Source organism: Tigriopus californicus, chromosome 8 (assembly GCF_007210705.1).
Source record: "Tigriopus californicus strain San Diego chromosome 8, Tcal_SD_v2.1, whole genome shotgun sequence".
NCBI lineage: Eukaryota > Metazoa > Arthropoda > Copepoda > Harpacticoida > Harpacticidae > Tigriopus > Tigriopus californicus.
Genome location: NC_081447.1, coordinates 756,099 through 772,221, shown reverse-complemented (window position 1 = coordinate 772,221; position 16,123 = coordinate 756,099). Strand labels below are relative to the sequence as shown.

The window sequence follows — 16,123 nt, the reverse complement described above, 5'->3', positions numbered from 1 at the left end:
GAGGGTCGCTCCCGTTTGCTTACATTCTTTCCAAGCTTGGAATTGCCCAGTTGTCTGGAAGTTTGTGGAGATCAAACCCCAAAAAGTCCCGGCACAAAATCGCCGGCTCGATCGGATTCATTTCCAAGCCAGGAGTATATCTCTGCTAGGGCAAACAAAGTGTCATCCCAAGATAAATCCCATTCCATTCATGTCCCCATAATGATTAATCTACATTCCAAAATTCTCATTCATTCAAATCGGCACAACTCTAAACTAAATTTCGTCTCCGGACTCTCCAGGATGTCTACGTCCAAATCTTGTTTGACGCTCATTTTGTCGGTACAAGTTTGAGGGATTGGACTCCATTTTATTAGGAACGTGGGCGTGAAGGGGGAGTGTAAAAAGTGTCACCCCTTCATTTGAACATACTCTGTATTTGGTCTTCGGGTTTAGGTAAAAAGATAAGTGGGTAAGTGCGTGCATGGGTGCGGGAATACGTGATTTGTGACCAAGTTGGATCCTTCCACATCAAGGGAGCTTCTAATAAAGGTGTTGAAATGACTGTCGGACACAATGGGTCAATTTGGCGGACAAACGCCAAGCAAGCCTTGGACGAGTGAATCCAAGATGAGTGGTCGAGATGACATCAACCCAGTTTATGAGTCAATTTTATCAAACTTAGAAGAGGCCCATTACCACATCTCAAGCATCTTGGCCGGTATTGGCAAACATCAACCCAGATTAATCTGTCTAGTACTGGGGTACATACTATCACCTCGCCATATTTGAATGGGAGTAAATTAGCAGTCACTCTGAGCTCGGCACCAAAGTCCAATGATCGTAAAAAGATTAAAGTTGAAAGTGCCATAAAACAAAATCCATTTTCAACTGCCTTCAACGGCCACCATTGTTTGTTTGCCCACTTGTCCTCATTTCTAAGTTTTAAGGTTTGAAGTCTTTTCAGTCTATGGTCTCCCTTGAGTATGTTTTGCAATTGAAGTTCATTTATGACTGGACAAAATTGAAATGGTTTGAAATGGATGATTTGATGACTTGGGATATCGGCTAAAACTCTTTGAAACAATATTTGTGGTATAGTAGGAGAACCAATTGGGAATTTTATGACGATCTTCCCGCCAGATGAGCCTTCGAACATGTTGTTTTCTATACGCAGTAGATTTTGAATCTCATTTCGTTAACGATGTTCCTTTGTCATAAGAAAGAAGTCGTTGGTTGTTGATGTTGTTGTTTGTGGTGGTTCATCATTATCATCCGTTTGGAGCTATCAGAAAAGTGCAAATAAAAATGTCTCTAATAGTGTGGCGAAACACCCACCTTTTACCATTTTTCGTCAAATCTCATTATCCTTATCAAGCCAACCTTTTACCTTTCTTTATGCCTTTAAAGTATTCGCCAACCCATCTGGCTTTTACAAATTCTCAAGGGACCATAAAGACTTGTGCTCTCACGGGAAAGAAGACCTTTACTTGATGCACCACAGGCATGGGGTGCTTTTCTTCACTTGAGGTGGAGTGTTTTGGCTTTAAAAACTTGGGTGAAGGGCTTGAGACAATGGAAGATGAGGTCATGGTTTTCACTACAAAAGGAAAACGTCCGCGAAATTAGCCTAAGTGACATCCTGATCGATTCCAACCGGTTAACGATAAATACTTCACGACAGAAATTGGTCTATTACATGGCACGATTGATCCCTGGTGCTCAGATTTTGAAAAATCGGTTTCATTGGTTGAAATCCAGCATAACTCTTCATATTTTCTTTTTTTCCAGTTTTTTTTCTGAATTATTTTCGAGCATATTATCCCCTTCACAACGAAATGGAAACAAAAAATGGAAGGAAATCGCCCAACTTGGAACCTTTAAAAGAAATAGAAATGCGTGAAAGGGGCAAAAGTGCAAAAAAATGTTTTGCATTTTTTTGACTCCTGCAGTGATTCTTCCTCGTCTTCGTTTTGGCACTGGGCTTGGGATCATTTCCAGTCTTCAAGGCATGCCCTTGTAATGATGAATCTCTCAATAGATCTCACAATGGAGCATGACAGACGCTTCTCACCGCCGACGTAATTCAAATGTGGTGCTTGTATGGGTGGTCTTTTTTCATGGCACGAATTTCCATCCCCATGACCCAATACCTACATGATTATGCTAAAAAAATCAAACCCTTGCTCTGCTCGCTTCTGCTGTACCTACATGATTATGCTAAAAAAATCAAACCCTTGCTCTGCTCGCTTTATTCATTCGATGAACTTGACCTATGTGTACGTACGTGTACTTCAGCCCATTTGGCAAAATTTTCTACTTCCATTGATCCAAATGATTTCATGCGTCATGTCTTGTTCGCCAACTGTTCTATTGGTGTATCCCTGCAAAACCCAGTACTCATAGCCTCATTTATTGTGCTGAAACTTGATAAGTATAAGGCGCACATCATGGCAGTCCAAGACAAAGAGGCGTTGATCTCAATCATCTGCACAATCAAAATCATCTCATACACGTGTTGCCGATTGTTGACACGAAAGATCTTGTTTTGCGGAGGCTGCATTTTTGGGATTGAACCCAATCCGCGGGCTTTTGCCATCTGCCATGGTTTCGGAATGGCAGATTGGGATGAAAACACCAGCTGATGCTTCGCTTGGTAACATGGGCTAGCAGCTACCCTTGTAATTTGACCCTACATGACACATTCGCTTTGAAGTGTTTATGCCAGGCGATAACCATCGCTATGCAATATGATTCCCTTTGTCGTCTTTAAATTTGATTCATTTGTTCACCATCCAGATAGGAGATTGATCTCATTGCCACGGATCTGAATGACGAGATGAAGAGTGTGCCAATTATGCATTTCCCTCCCTGCTCTCAAAAGTGACCGTCAGAAAGGTAGTCATTTACTCATTAAAACGAATAAGCCGTGCGTGCACTTAATAGGGGTGCCCATTTTAGCTCCAACTATTTTTCCCACCTCACCAAGCTTCAAGCATTGCCGGCCAAAGCATTTCACCCAATTTGAGGCCCATGCAATGTAGTATTGCGGTTGTTATTGCGTTAGTGGTAATTTGAGTTTGGGATCTCGTTAAGCCTGAGGGGATCTCGAAGCCATCAGGTCTGCCAATTTGTCGCTGCGACAATCAAATGGGCGGGAGTGAAACATCGATGAGTGTGTGATCATCAATTGCGATTTGAGCGTTGAGGAGAACCTTGGAGATCATCAACACAGGTTCTACAAACATGGGGTGATATTAAAGTAGTGTTTCTATTTTTTTTTATCAGTCAAGCAATGGGCTAAAAGAGGCTAAACGAGAAGAAAAAAAAGGTATTTCAAAGGACAACTAGGGAATCTGGCAATGGTTGGTCCGTTTCTATAGGTATCGAGAAATCAACAGATTCTGGGCGAGTAAAATCAGATGGAGACACTCCATCTGGAAATCAATTATCAATACACGAGTTCAGAGTACTTTGAAAGGCTCTCTTAAGGCGTTATCTTCTCGAGTTGAACCCTTTGTTTTGTCCTTGTGCCCAAATATGGAGAAATCAATGGGGTTGTGGCCCTCCCACCGAGACAGACAAAGACAACCACGATTTGAGATCTGACGAGAGTCCTTGCCATTTTGGGGCTGAACGTTGCTCGCAGTCGATCCCCATCCTTCAAGTGATTACATCTCTCACCAATGGTTATCGCAATTTGCCAACATTGGCTTCATGTTTTCAAGTCTATCTATCATCCTCGATCCCAACATGGAATCATCTCATGCAAAGTTATTGGCATTCTTCGTGGAAAATAACCGTAGCTTCAGGGCCAGGAACGCTGGTTTTTTTTTGGTGTTGCACTATCAGATTGTAGTCAGTTCAACGACATTATAATGAATTGAGTCCCCGAGGAGATCCCTTTTTTCTCGCGTAGGCGACAAAATCAAGATGAAATGCCCAATCAACCGTCACTGAAGCTATGATGAACGAGTTGAGTTTCAAGGGAGCTCGAGATCAAATCCCCATGAGCTTGGTTACAAAGCACTCCTGCATTCATCTACTACCTCTCTACCTCTTTCACAACATGTAACTGGACACAGCAGAACAATCAATGGTATTGCGATTATGATTCGGTAGAGCTTTGTCTGAGGTGGAGAAGGTTGATGGCGAGAAGTCAACGGGTTAAACCTCGGAGGGAGGGACAATAAAAAATCGAGTCAAATAGTTGTCCAGGAGAAGGGTTTCCATATTGGTTAGCTTTTTTTCCTGGGAAGAGCCTGAAAGCATTTTTTCGCTCGTGGAGCTTTTGGGAGGAAGCCATCTGGGTTTGACCCAGATCTGCTCCATCTATCGGGGATATTTTTTATCACCAACGTTTGGTGGACTTTTTCTTCTCGGGGCCCAAAGACGATTAAGCGGATCGATGGAACAAAAAATCAATAAATCATCTCCAATAGAACACACTCTCACATTAATGGAAAAGCGGAAACCACGCGGCACAGCTTGAGCGCCATAATGTTCCAATTAGTTTGTCTCAGGCTCATGGTCCAATTCCGGTTCCATTGAGCAACACTGTTAAAACGTAATGCCATTCAAGACAAAACAAAGAACCTTGTTCCGTGCGTTGAACCAAGCCCCAGCATTCTTAGAACTTACTCAGTTTTCACTCATGTTGTAATAAAATAAGGTCAACCTGTTTTGCTACCTCTAGCTATAGGTACCTATATGTAAGGCTTCTCATTGCTCACCATTCGGTTAAAACGTTCCTCGATTGTTCCCATATCTGAAACGGCTCGCCAGAACGTCCACAGTGGTGGAATGGCATCGCCAAGGGGTTAGACCTTGGATTGAGATGAAGCTCAATGGTGGGTGGTTCAAGACGCAGCCTTTCGTTTCTTCCTTGGCTCTTTGGCCAAAAGAAACATTGGAATGTCTCCCTGCATTGGCCAGATAAGCGGGTCCCAATCACATCCACACACCAAAGCGCTCGCATAAAAGGGCACCAAATTGAGGCAACCAAAGAATCCATAGGGAAGGGAAAAAAGGGTTCAAGGTGGAACCCAATTCCAGGTCTGGCCAAAGGAGCCAACCACCAACATTACCGCAGCAACCATTGGCCATGGAGCCAGATATGAATAGCACCAACAAAAGAATCAAAGGGCATCAACATCTTACCAATGGTTTCCTGATCCAACACACCAGGCGGTTTTTTGTTGGGCAGCCATCAGACCAAAAAGTCGTGCGCACCTAACGACAAAGGCTCTCCTTATCATATTTTTGGACGGAATTCGATAGCACCATATCAAGATGATGCTCTCATTGCCCCAATATTACAGAGTGTTTCAATTCAGTACGATGTCAACCCATACTTGAATATCTTCTATCTGGACGTTGTCGCAGCGGGTTTTCTCACTGATCTGTGTCAACTCCAACCTGGTTGTCAAATTGAGTCAGAATGTGTGACTCAATACTAGTACGTACTGTACGACACACTCGACCTGCATTCCCACCCAACCCTGTTGACATGGTCGGATGACTTTTTCATCGGAACGACATGAAGTGAATTTCTCGTTCTGAGAACACTGTGGTTGAGAGGAGCCCTGACGAGACAGACTTCTCGGATTTATCTCATTACTCGTGAATGGATCCCCATCTTGATTATTGACCTCTCTTCCCAAGCAACTACCCATGGATGTTGAATAGTTGACGCACAAAGAACGACAAAAAAGCTGTCTGATCACGGTGTTTTTCTTGCTTCTTGCTTCTCTAGCTTCTCGCCCCTATCCTTATGATAAGAAGGATACTGTAATGCTAGTCGGGATGGGTTTGGTGGTCAACGGGCTTGACTAAAGGAACAATGCTGTGATTTGTCAGGGAAATTCTTCTCGCTAGATAGCCTCCAATCAACAACCCTGGATGAGCAGCGGGGGTGGAAGAGGGATTCTCCTGAAAATCCAAAGAAACTTCGGGGAAATAATTGGAATGAGGGCGTGAAAATCCCGGCTCAAATCTGTAATTAGATCAGCAGGAGGCCCCTTGACTTTAGTTAGGTGAGAAATTTGAGAGGTGCATCCGTAGAGAATGAGAATACCATGTTTCTGGGAGGAAATAATTGAAGCAATTCTTCGAAAAGTGTCTAAAAATATGAGGTTTAACTTCTAATGTGTGTAGAGTCGAAAATGCTTCGGATTGAGAATCTTTCAGCTGAAGAGCGAAGAATCGAGAGGAAGGGAGATCATTTTGAGCTCGGGCCAAAACGACTAATTAAGTTGTCAAATATCAAACAATGGAACTTTTCCAACGATTGATTGATGAAAGAACCAGAGACAAGTTCTGAGGACGCCAACGCTAACCATTTGGTGGACAACTGCCAAAAACATACAGTTACAACCACAGGAAGGCAATCTTCATAATAGGGTGGGTAAAATATTAAAAGGATGTTTTCCATTTTCGCTTATGGTGGACACATGTCACTTTGACTACCCTCACCTACCCAACTTTGGGTGCAGAAATTAAGGAGAAAATCTCTAGGCTCCAAAAAGTGTTATTTTGCCATATGATTTTTTTTCTACTCATTTGCCATTGTTTGTTGTAGTTTATGCAACTTTTTTAGCAAAGTTAAACCGACAAATCGCCAGTGATTTGTCTAAATTGATCAATTCATTCACCAATGTATGCATGCAATTTTTGGGTTGATTTCTACTCCATTTGCCATTTTGGCCACTTTTAGTCACCATTTTCAAAGTCCTGTTATTTATTTGCCTTACATCTGAACCCCTATTCACAACATTGGGAGGGATCTGGTCATTTTCACATAGTAAGCATACCTTCCTGTCAAACTGTGGTAAATGAAACCTGAGAGAATGGAATGTAGCAGGAGAAAAGATTTGATTAAAGATCTTTGTGGATGCCACTGTCTACATACATACGTAGGTACGTATAACTCGGCATCCCGGTCGACGACGTTACCAGGAACTAGAGTCTACCAGGAACTTTCAGAGGAGAGGTTGCGGGGTTGCCAAATTTTCATTTCGTTGGAAATATAAATAATCTTTTATTCCGGCTCTTGGTCATGTCATGGGGTAAAAATAACTATAAAATAAAATTTGATGTATATACATTATACAAAGGTTTCTTGATAAAACAAGAAAAATGTCAAGAAGGTAATGGCAATAAAATAGTTGACTAGAAAGTGATATCAAAATGAGTATGACTAGACTTGGTTCAATGCACATGAAAAAAGGTAAGAGGTGAGTTACAGATAGTACAAAGACAGGTCGGTAGAGGTAAGTGTTGAAAATCTTGGTTATTGCAATAGAGTGGATGAGCCAGATTGAACAGATCCTTTGTCAACTCCCGTCGCTGATGGCATTTGGCTGGGAGCCGAACAAAGGTGTGTGACCGCCATTACTCCGAAGGGATGTCTGGCCAAGGACGATACGGTGTTAGTAAGTCCTTGACCGGAAATGATAACTTGTGTCCGGACATCACCTCCGGAAAGGTCAGGTTCCTAGCACTTTTGGACACTAACCTTGCCAGCCCGGTGGTGAGGGGATCGGTTTCAAATAGAAAATGTGTCCATGTATTGTTGGCATATTGGGGCACGCAGAGGTATCGCTTGAGGAACTTGGTGTAGGTGGCATCGGCGGATTTGAGGGCGGATTGGGCGGAGTTGGGAAACCAAAGGTGTAGGCCGTAGAGAAAGATTGGGGTGACGTAGATCCGGAAGAGTTGAAGGATTATTGGGAGGGGAAGATTCTTCATGGGAAGTCTATTGCATATGTATCCGATCCTGGCCCTGGCCTTAGTTATTGTGAATTTGAGGTGATTGGTGAATGAGAGTTGGGTGGAGAAGGTGAAACCGACATAGTTAAAACTATTGACGATTTCAATCGGACTATTGTTAATATGGAAGGAGGTGGGAGGCAGACGACCTTTATGGAAAACCATGGCCTTCGTCTTGATCGTGTTGACTTGAAGGCCGTTCTCTTGACAATATCCGTGGAGTGCATTGATGGCATTTTGCAATTCCACGGCTGAATTAGCCAAGAGAACCAGGTCGTCTGCATATAAATAAAAAGAGTGCAAAGTAGCTAGGCAGGTGGGTGTGTGGTAGCAACTTTGGAATTTTGACTGCTTGGCTAATTTTTCTCTTAAACAACATATACGAGACAACCAAATCTATCCAAAATCCAATAATATTCAAAACCAATCTAAACATGCCGCTGCGTAAATTGCCATGAAATTTCTCGTCCATTCCATGCCAACTACTTTTGTGACAAATGATGACCCGAGCATTGCAACAATAATTTTATCATACATGGTATTCGATAGCATGCATGAAGATAAGGTAATTCGAGTTCGGTACTTTTATCCAAGGATGACGGAATGAATATCTGGATACATTGAGAGGAAAAGGTGTGATCTTTCTACTCAAACCTTTTAGAAGAGTCTATTACTTTATTTTTAGGAGGGCGGGGTCTTTATCTTTGATTAGGACTCTTTATATTTCCTAATTCAATGCTACTTGAAGACCATCCCTTTTGAACAAATAGCCTATTTTCCCGTGTCCAAAAAATTCACTCGTAGGTAGTTAAAAGGTGTCATTCAGTTTTGTTTTTTTTTTAATTGGCGTGCTAGGGTCGGAGGGATGAACCTCGCCCGGCCAGTATACATTTCCGATAGACAGTGCCATGTCCTGTATCAGAGTGGTTCTCCGTCTGTGTGTGTGGTTAGCGTCTGAAAGTTTCCTTTGGAGAAACGAACCAGGGACCTCTCTCATGACAGGAAACTGCGCTAAGCACTACGCCACGTCTCCTCCCTTAATTCAATGTCATCCCTAGTTTTTCAGTTTTTGATAGCAACCCTTTCAAACCCTATTGCACTGTTTTGGGTTCCATACATTCCTGCTCAAAGTTAAACCATCCCTCATTATGTTCCTTCTTGGCGCAAGTGTTGATTATCTTCGGGTGGGTGCACTTTTCTCTGAGAAGCATGTTACATTTTGTGTCTGTTGTACCTTTCCTTTGGCCAGCTCTGAAAACGGTCCCATTGTTAAAGAGATAACTCTTTACATCATTTGGAACTTTTTAGATCCCGTAATAAGCATTGAGACAACACCATTTTCAACACAGTTCCTTGACAAATTTGTGGTTCAAATCTCGCTGAGTGAGACAGACCGCTCTCGTTTACCCTGCAAAAGCAGAGGCAAAAGAACGAAATTTTGCGCTTTTCATCAACTCACGCAACCTCCAGACTTGCCAAATAATTGGTCAAGAAGAGCGATAATTGTGATAAAGACATTAACACGGTATTATGCACTTTAATGAGAAAAGACAACTTTTTTGTTCCTACGCCTACTAATAACAGTAACACTTTGCATTAATTGTTGCGATAAATTTGTCTCGAAAGGAACACGTTCACAGGAAATCAAGTTGGAATTTGTTGATGGCCAGAGATGGTCAGAAATTTTGTGTACATAGAAGCGACTACTGTCTTCCTAAAGCTGGCCTTGGGTTTTTCCCAAAATTGGTTCCAATTTAACGTGAAATGCTCAAAAATAGAACTATGATGAAACAGAGTTTCTGAAGTACGTTCAAAGAAGGCTGGCGAGGCTGGTGACAAAGTCAATGGGACTTGGTTATGTCGATGGCTTACATCCAGGACGTCGACCATTCCAAAAGCGGAGGATTGGCCTACAGTAGATTCGGCAAAAAATTTCAAAGTATTCTATGGGCAAATGTCTGTCAAAAATATTTGGTGTTTGAATGACGCTTTTCTCCTGCTCAGTTATGTATCCAGCAGGATCAGCACGAAAGTTTTTGAGCAAGAGTCCGATTGCACCGAGATCAAATCCTTGTTTATCTATTGTTTTTCAATTATACAAGCTTTGTGAGTTTTAACGAGACTTTTCTAATCCGTGTTGACAATTTTCAGGCTTTAATGTTCTCAACTTCATTCTTGAAAGTACGTCATGATACGAAGGCCCTGTAACGTCCAATTTCCCTCCTTCTACTTCAAACTTGCACCAGTTATTGAACCTCCCACGACCTTAACTGTCATTCCTTTGCTTTGAAATTTATTTAGAATATGCTTCGGACAGCTGTAGAAGTAGTGCATGTAGCTAAATATCCATTCAATTCAGGAGGCTAATACGCACACCAAACAAACTGTAATTCAGGTTCAATCAATCTTAAGTTTTAAACGATATTTGAAAATACCAGGGGATTTGTTTCCAATGGTTCCTCGCATAACGAAATTGGAGTAAATCTTTCAATGAGGATGTGAGTCATTTGCAAGGGTAAGTTGAGGCGCAGTAGTGACCCTGGTTGAGAAAGTAAGGAAACTACAGATACAACCTTCATTTTGCGTTGACAAATAAGTCATTTTCGTCATGAAGGAGGTTGGTTTCGCGTTTTTCCATTTGTTCAAAAAACAAGGGGGTCAGTACGAGGAGCGACAATCTATTGGCTCTTTTCCGATAAGGCATTTTCTTCGAATATTAATTTCGCGGAAATCTGTCATCATGCAAAATAATTCAAAATTTGTCGTGATAGCCCATGGAGTACGTCAGTAGTAGCACTACCGTACTCCACAGAAATTCGTTCCGGTGGTTTCTGAAATCATTCCTCTTATATGTAACAAATTAAAGTAAATTCTAATCTAGCTAAGCGGTCTGGGAACAATGAGAACAACGCAATAATCCTCTCCTCATATGTCGAGTTTTCAAATCCCGCTGTCTGAAATGAACCTTTGAAAGAGGAAAGGGAGCTTAATAGCTAGCACAGTATATTATCGGGAGAGAGATCCCTCTTAAATTCTTCTCCGCGGCCTTTTAAATGAAGCTTTTAGACGCCAAATCAACTCTTACCGACAAAGGACATTGCATATTGGAAAAGCGAGACAAAGTGGGGGGCTGTTTTCACTGACGGGATGAGGATCGCCCATCCGATCGTAGTATACGGTATTAAAAAAATGATGAGAGCCCAGTCGAAAGCTTTGTTTAGAATTGTACAGGCAGAAAGCGAAAAATGAAGATTTTTCCAAAGTTCTTCAGAATCAAGCATTGTTTCAAATATGGTATGGTTCATAGGTAAGAAATGTTCATGACCACGAATCAAATTCTTGGATTTGAATAGACCAACGCTAACACAAGCCAATTTCAGGCGGATCAAATTTCTGTTTCAAAATGCATGCTTAACGGACGGTGCACGTGATGATGGTGGATGTACCAGTCGGCTTGTATTCCAATATTTATTTACAATCTTGAATTGAGCCTAATACTTGACAATATGAAATAGAAAATGATATTTTGTTTGTCTTGGAGCACGAACTGACGTCGGACGTTTCAGTCCATCATTCAAGAGACCAGCCAACCATGGATCTTTCTGGAAAGGCAACCAGTTTTCATTTTTTTCGTCAGGAACCGCGTGAAGAATCAGGCAAAGAAGGATTGCCTCCCACAGGAAAAAAAACATCTCAAGAATAGACCCAATTGCGCGGAACCCATTGGGTCTCTGACATCAATTTTTGAAGCGAGCCAAGGATCTTGTCCAACGTGGATTCCGGGTCTTCGTAGTCAAATTCAAGGTCAAAGTACTTTTGGAACTCGCGCTTAATCTGTTCACTCTCCTCGGCCATCCGTTTCGCTCGAGAGTCCTATAAATTGTGAACAACCGTTTAAATCACTCTTCCCTACCTCCCTCCCTCCAAGTGGGTCCAATCTTAAGCAAGCAAAAAGACAAGACTCACGGCAAGTTCAATGTTCTGGCTGGCGCGGCCGTTATAAATGAGGGCCTTGTAATCGTCCGGTGGAGGAGGGTTCAAATATATCACAAACGGTAAGAACTCGGTGGAATTGTGCAAAAGCTTCAGAGCCTAAAATGCAATCAATTGGATAATTGAGGATTCCTAGAAAAATGGCCTTTTCTCATGGCCAGTGAAGAAAGGCTGATGCCAAAAAAAAAAAAGCATCGGCGTCATGTTGTCAATTACCTCAGGTCTCACGTCCAAAACGCACAGTTTATTCTCGGACATCACCCCTCGAATGGATTCGAGGGTGGTTCCAAACAGATAATTGTCATGTTCCCCGACATCCAGGAATTCGTTGTTTTCCAGCCCATCGAGCATTCGCTCATGATCCACAAACCAGCAAGACTCGCCATCGATCTCGTAGTCTCCCATGGGACGACTCGTCACTAGAAAAGACGACATCATCAAACTTCATCTTCAGGGTGGCCAATCTATTGGATAGATTCATTTCAGTCTCATTTCTTCTCAGGAAGATCAAGGGACTTAATTCGCAGACTCGTTGACGTTAGAGAGAGGCCAGCCAATGAGGAACCAAACGTCTGAAACTATTATGATCGCCTTGATCTCTGTTACGACCATTAGTATTATGATCGTCATTAGTCTCGCAATAGGTTCCGTTGTTGGCCACAATTCCGTCTCATTGGGCTCATGGCTAGCTCGGATGAATACTGATCAATGATCACCAGAGACTTGATGGAGCTTGTTCAAAGGATCGTCCCATGTTTTATAATTTGTTTCAAAATTAGCCATTGTTCCCCTTTGTTGGTTAAGATCTAGTTCTGGCCTGATCCCGTTTCTGCTTGACAAGCCCACCTCCTCCTCCTACTTCTTGTTCTCGTTCTCCCCACGTTCCTTTTGGAACAACAGAGTAGACGTAGAACATTGGAACACTTTGCAAATGGCTCCCTCTCACGTCAATCCATCATACAACTACTGAACACACACCCTCTCTCTCCCACACACAAACTATGAGGCAAGACCAGCGAAAAAGTGTGAAACCGCTAGCTCCAAGATCAATGTTCCAGTCATCCATTTTGGCCTTGTGTGCCACAAAATGAAGTGAAGAGAAACTTTTTTGGGGCTTGTGGAACACGATCACAGGCGAGTGCATAAGTGCTGCCTGCACTCAAGCTTTTAATCAAGCATGTGTGTTCGTCAAGGGACTGGCAATTGTGATTTCTGGAGACTCCATCCAAGCGAGAAAGGAATGAATCGTCGTCCCCGCCCAAATGGGCCTTCAATCTCTTGATAAGGAGAAATACGAGAAATAGGTCATTTGCGGTCGTCTTCTCCCTCCTCCTACCAATCACATTGCGCGGCACGGATATTTGTACACATTTATTACTCGTACATGTACCGTAGCTCTGATCTTCAACATATTTCACCTTTTTTCAACTGAGAACTGGTATGTTCCATTTTTTCCAAACTATTTCTTTAGCGAGCTCTTCAATCAACACGTAAAATCCGTCTCAACTCAAACGCAATCATACGAAACATGTTCAAACGGATAAATCCTCCATTGTCCTGTAGGATAAGCAGATGATGTGAAATTTTCTGTAAGTGCTTAATGAAGCGGAGGCATTTATTTTTACCTTGCGATAGATTCAGCTCAATATTTTAGCAACGTTCACCCTTGGTAAGCAAAGTTATTTTCAAATCAAGGCATTGCTTCCACGCATTTTCCGAGAGAAGCTACATTGCGTATTTTCCTTTCGATTTGTGTATACGTATGAGTGTGTCTTTTTGACCTCTTGTTTCAACAAACACACAATTTACTGAGCAGCGAAATCGCAAAAATAAACTAGGCACTACTGCCCAATGTAAAGCTAAGGAAAAGCACTAACTGCCTAGTTCGAAAGCTTTGTCCTGCACAATTACAAAAATGTTCTTATTTTGGGTTATTAGAAAACCCTGATGTCATTAGATCTCTAATAATTACGTGTAGAAAAACTCCATCGACACTCAGTGCCCACAAAGCAATACATGCGAAGAAATTCCAGCTCCCTCAAACTAGTAGTTCTGCTAGTATTGCAGCTACCATCATGTACCGAGTAGAGGGAGGCCCTTGTCTGTTCCATGGGGAATATCGAAAAAGGGGAACAAAGGCCCCCTTGAGATCTGCCGGAGCGCACGACCCATAATTCACGATAATCAACTTTGTTGCGTCGAGCTACCCAAGTGTCACCCCGTTCTTTCCATTCGCAAAGATAAATATTCCAAATAACTCATTCTTACATGGCACGGTGGTCCCATACATGTCTGGATTGGAATCCACCAACTTGTGGATAAGTGATTGCTTGGGTAATCCCTGGGGCGACACGAGCACCAAAGTCTTCCGACTGAACGGAGGCATCTTCTCCACGGCCTCGTACAACATTAGCTCGGCCTTGTCAAAGTCCAGATTCTTGCGTACGTGGTACTCATACTTGCGCTTCTCACGGCGACCCTGAAATCAGATTCAATCAAGCATTTACATCTGGTCCATCGGCAATGTAACGGGGACCCGTTTCGACTAACTGTTGTCCCGCAACACGTGGTGGGTGCCACGAATCCGTTCTTGACGAAGCATTGCCGACGCTCTTCGAGATCTTGCGATGGAACCAGCCCAGGTCTCTCTTTGGAATTGACTTTGCGAGCTTGCCACCAACTGGGATCCGACCAATTGACAATCTAGAAAAGAGAAATAAAACAAAATTGAAATAAAGCCTAACACCTCCGACCATTACGAACACGTGTGACTGAAAACAATAGACAAATTGCAAGGGTATGGAACAAGAATTGAATCTGTACTCCAATTATTCTTCTCCCCACTTGGCTAGATAGCTTACGACCGAGGGGAATGGTTGGTCCCATATGTGCCCATTGTGGCGTGTTGGGCGCCCTCACCTCGTTAACAGATAATACCCAGATGACAGTTTTATCCTAATATTATTCCATGCACGCACACACGGTGGCCGAGATATTGAACCTCTTGAAAGACCCTGCCTGCTACCACGGAAACCTCGTACTAAACTACCAACAGCACCATTCTGTCTTTTTCCTCGATATTTTATTTGTTGTAGATTATTTTAAGAGCACACTTGTTGGCTGAATTTCAAATCAAGATATTGGCATCTATTCCTTGGGAAGGCAATTCTTTTGTACTTTGAATCGATTTGTTTGGTCGAGTTTCACCATTGAGTCGACAATTTGATCATGTCTAGAGAAATTATCCAGGCTGCCTTTGTTTGTTTTGGTCCGTTGGTGGTTGGTAGCTAGTTCGATACGCTTTGGGTTGATTCTATGCCACCATGGAGAGAACTAATCGGATCATCAGCTTGATTATCATTATCCTCATCCCCGGGATAATTGCACATTTTGGTTCCACAAGACCAACTCTGAATAGCGTTACTACATACGCACACACACAATACTCTTGTGTTGTTCCTTTCATCAACGAGTCAGAGACAGAGGCGATACTGGGCCGCCGGTATTAATATTGGTGCCAACCCATCATCGGCCAAAATCATGGCACATGAACCAAGACCATCCCAGCTAATCGAACTCATCGGCAGCCACATGCTGAGTGAGTCTCAAGGATATGGGTTGGTTGGGCTTTTATTGAAGCCATTTTGTTGTCATAAAAGTTCAAAAAAGTTTCTTGCGAGCCCATGAAATACGACACAGCTGTTGGGCCACACCAACATCGACGATGGCTCACCAACCACTCCCGAACTATTAGGTATAGACAGTATAGTATGCAGTAAACCGGCGGAAAACAAATTCCAAACCCAAGAGCAAAAACAAATTTGACACTCCCGCGATTCGTTCCCATTCAATGTGGAAGTGAATTATGGTGGGTGCACCACAATACAACATTAGTATGTAGCTAGGACCCCTTGACAAAGCCAAAGCAATCTTGTGGCTTTAGAATAAGATGTTTGGGTTTGAGCTTGGACCAACTTCCCCACTTTGCCACTAGATTAATTTCCGATTATTGAGGTCGACAAACGAAAATGCAGACTAGGCCCATTTTATTGTCCCAGGATAAACAAGTAGTTCCCCTGAACTCAATTTGCAAGGATATTTTAGTTGCTAATGTTATGGCAAAACAATTAATTTGGCGACAATCTGATGTGGTTCCGTTGAAATTGATGAATTCGTCATGGAACTGTGAGCCTCGCTCGTGAAATGGCACTTTACCCCTAAGTACATTAATTATAAATCCTTTTTTCAAATCAAATCCCTATTATCAGCACGTGTGGGGGTCTTGCATTGAAGTAATCCCATACTTTGGAAAAAAACAAGTATTTTCAATAACTAGATTTTTTGGGTTGTTTCACCTTGACCCAAATTCTTTGGTGCATTT

The 16,123-nt window shown here is 42.4% G+C and overlaps 1 protein-coding gene across 4 annotated transcripts in view; it reads right to left on the bottom strand.

Moving 5' to 3' along the window:
• Window positions 1-11,203: 11,203 nt before the first annotated feature.
• The window catches only part of LOC131885605 (protein PALS2-like), a 41,808-nt gene continuing 36,888 nt past the window's right edge, over window positions 11,204-16,123 (bottom strand). For all 4 annotated transcript variants that reach the window (XM_059233703.1, XM_059233702.1, XM_059233700.1 and 1 more), the window contains 5 exons: window positions 14,293-14,445; window positions 14,011-14,221; window positions 11,959-12,161; window positions 11,716-11,841; window positions 11,204-11,622 (listed from right to left, as the gene is read on the bottom strand). In XM_059233703.1, the coding sequence (XP_059089686.1) occupies window positions 11,443-11,622; window positions 11,716-11,841; window positions 11,959-12,161; window positions 14,011-14,221; window positions 14,293-14,445 (873 nt within the window). In that variant the 3' untranslated portion in view covers window positions 11,204-11,442. The remainder of the gene's footprint in view (window positions 11,623-11,715; window positions 11,842-11,958; window positions 12,162-14,010; window positions 14,222-14,292; window positions 14,446-16,123) is intronic.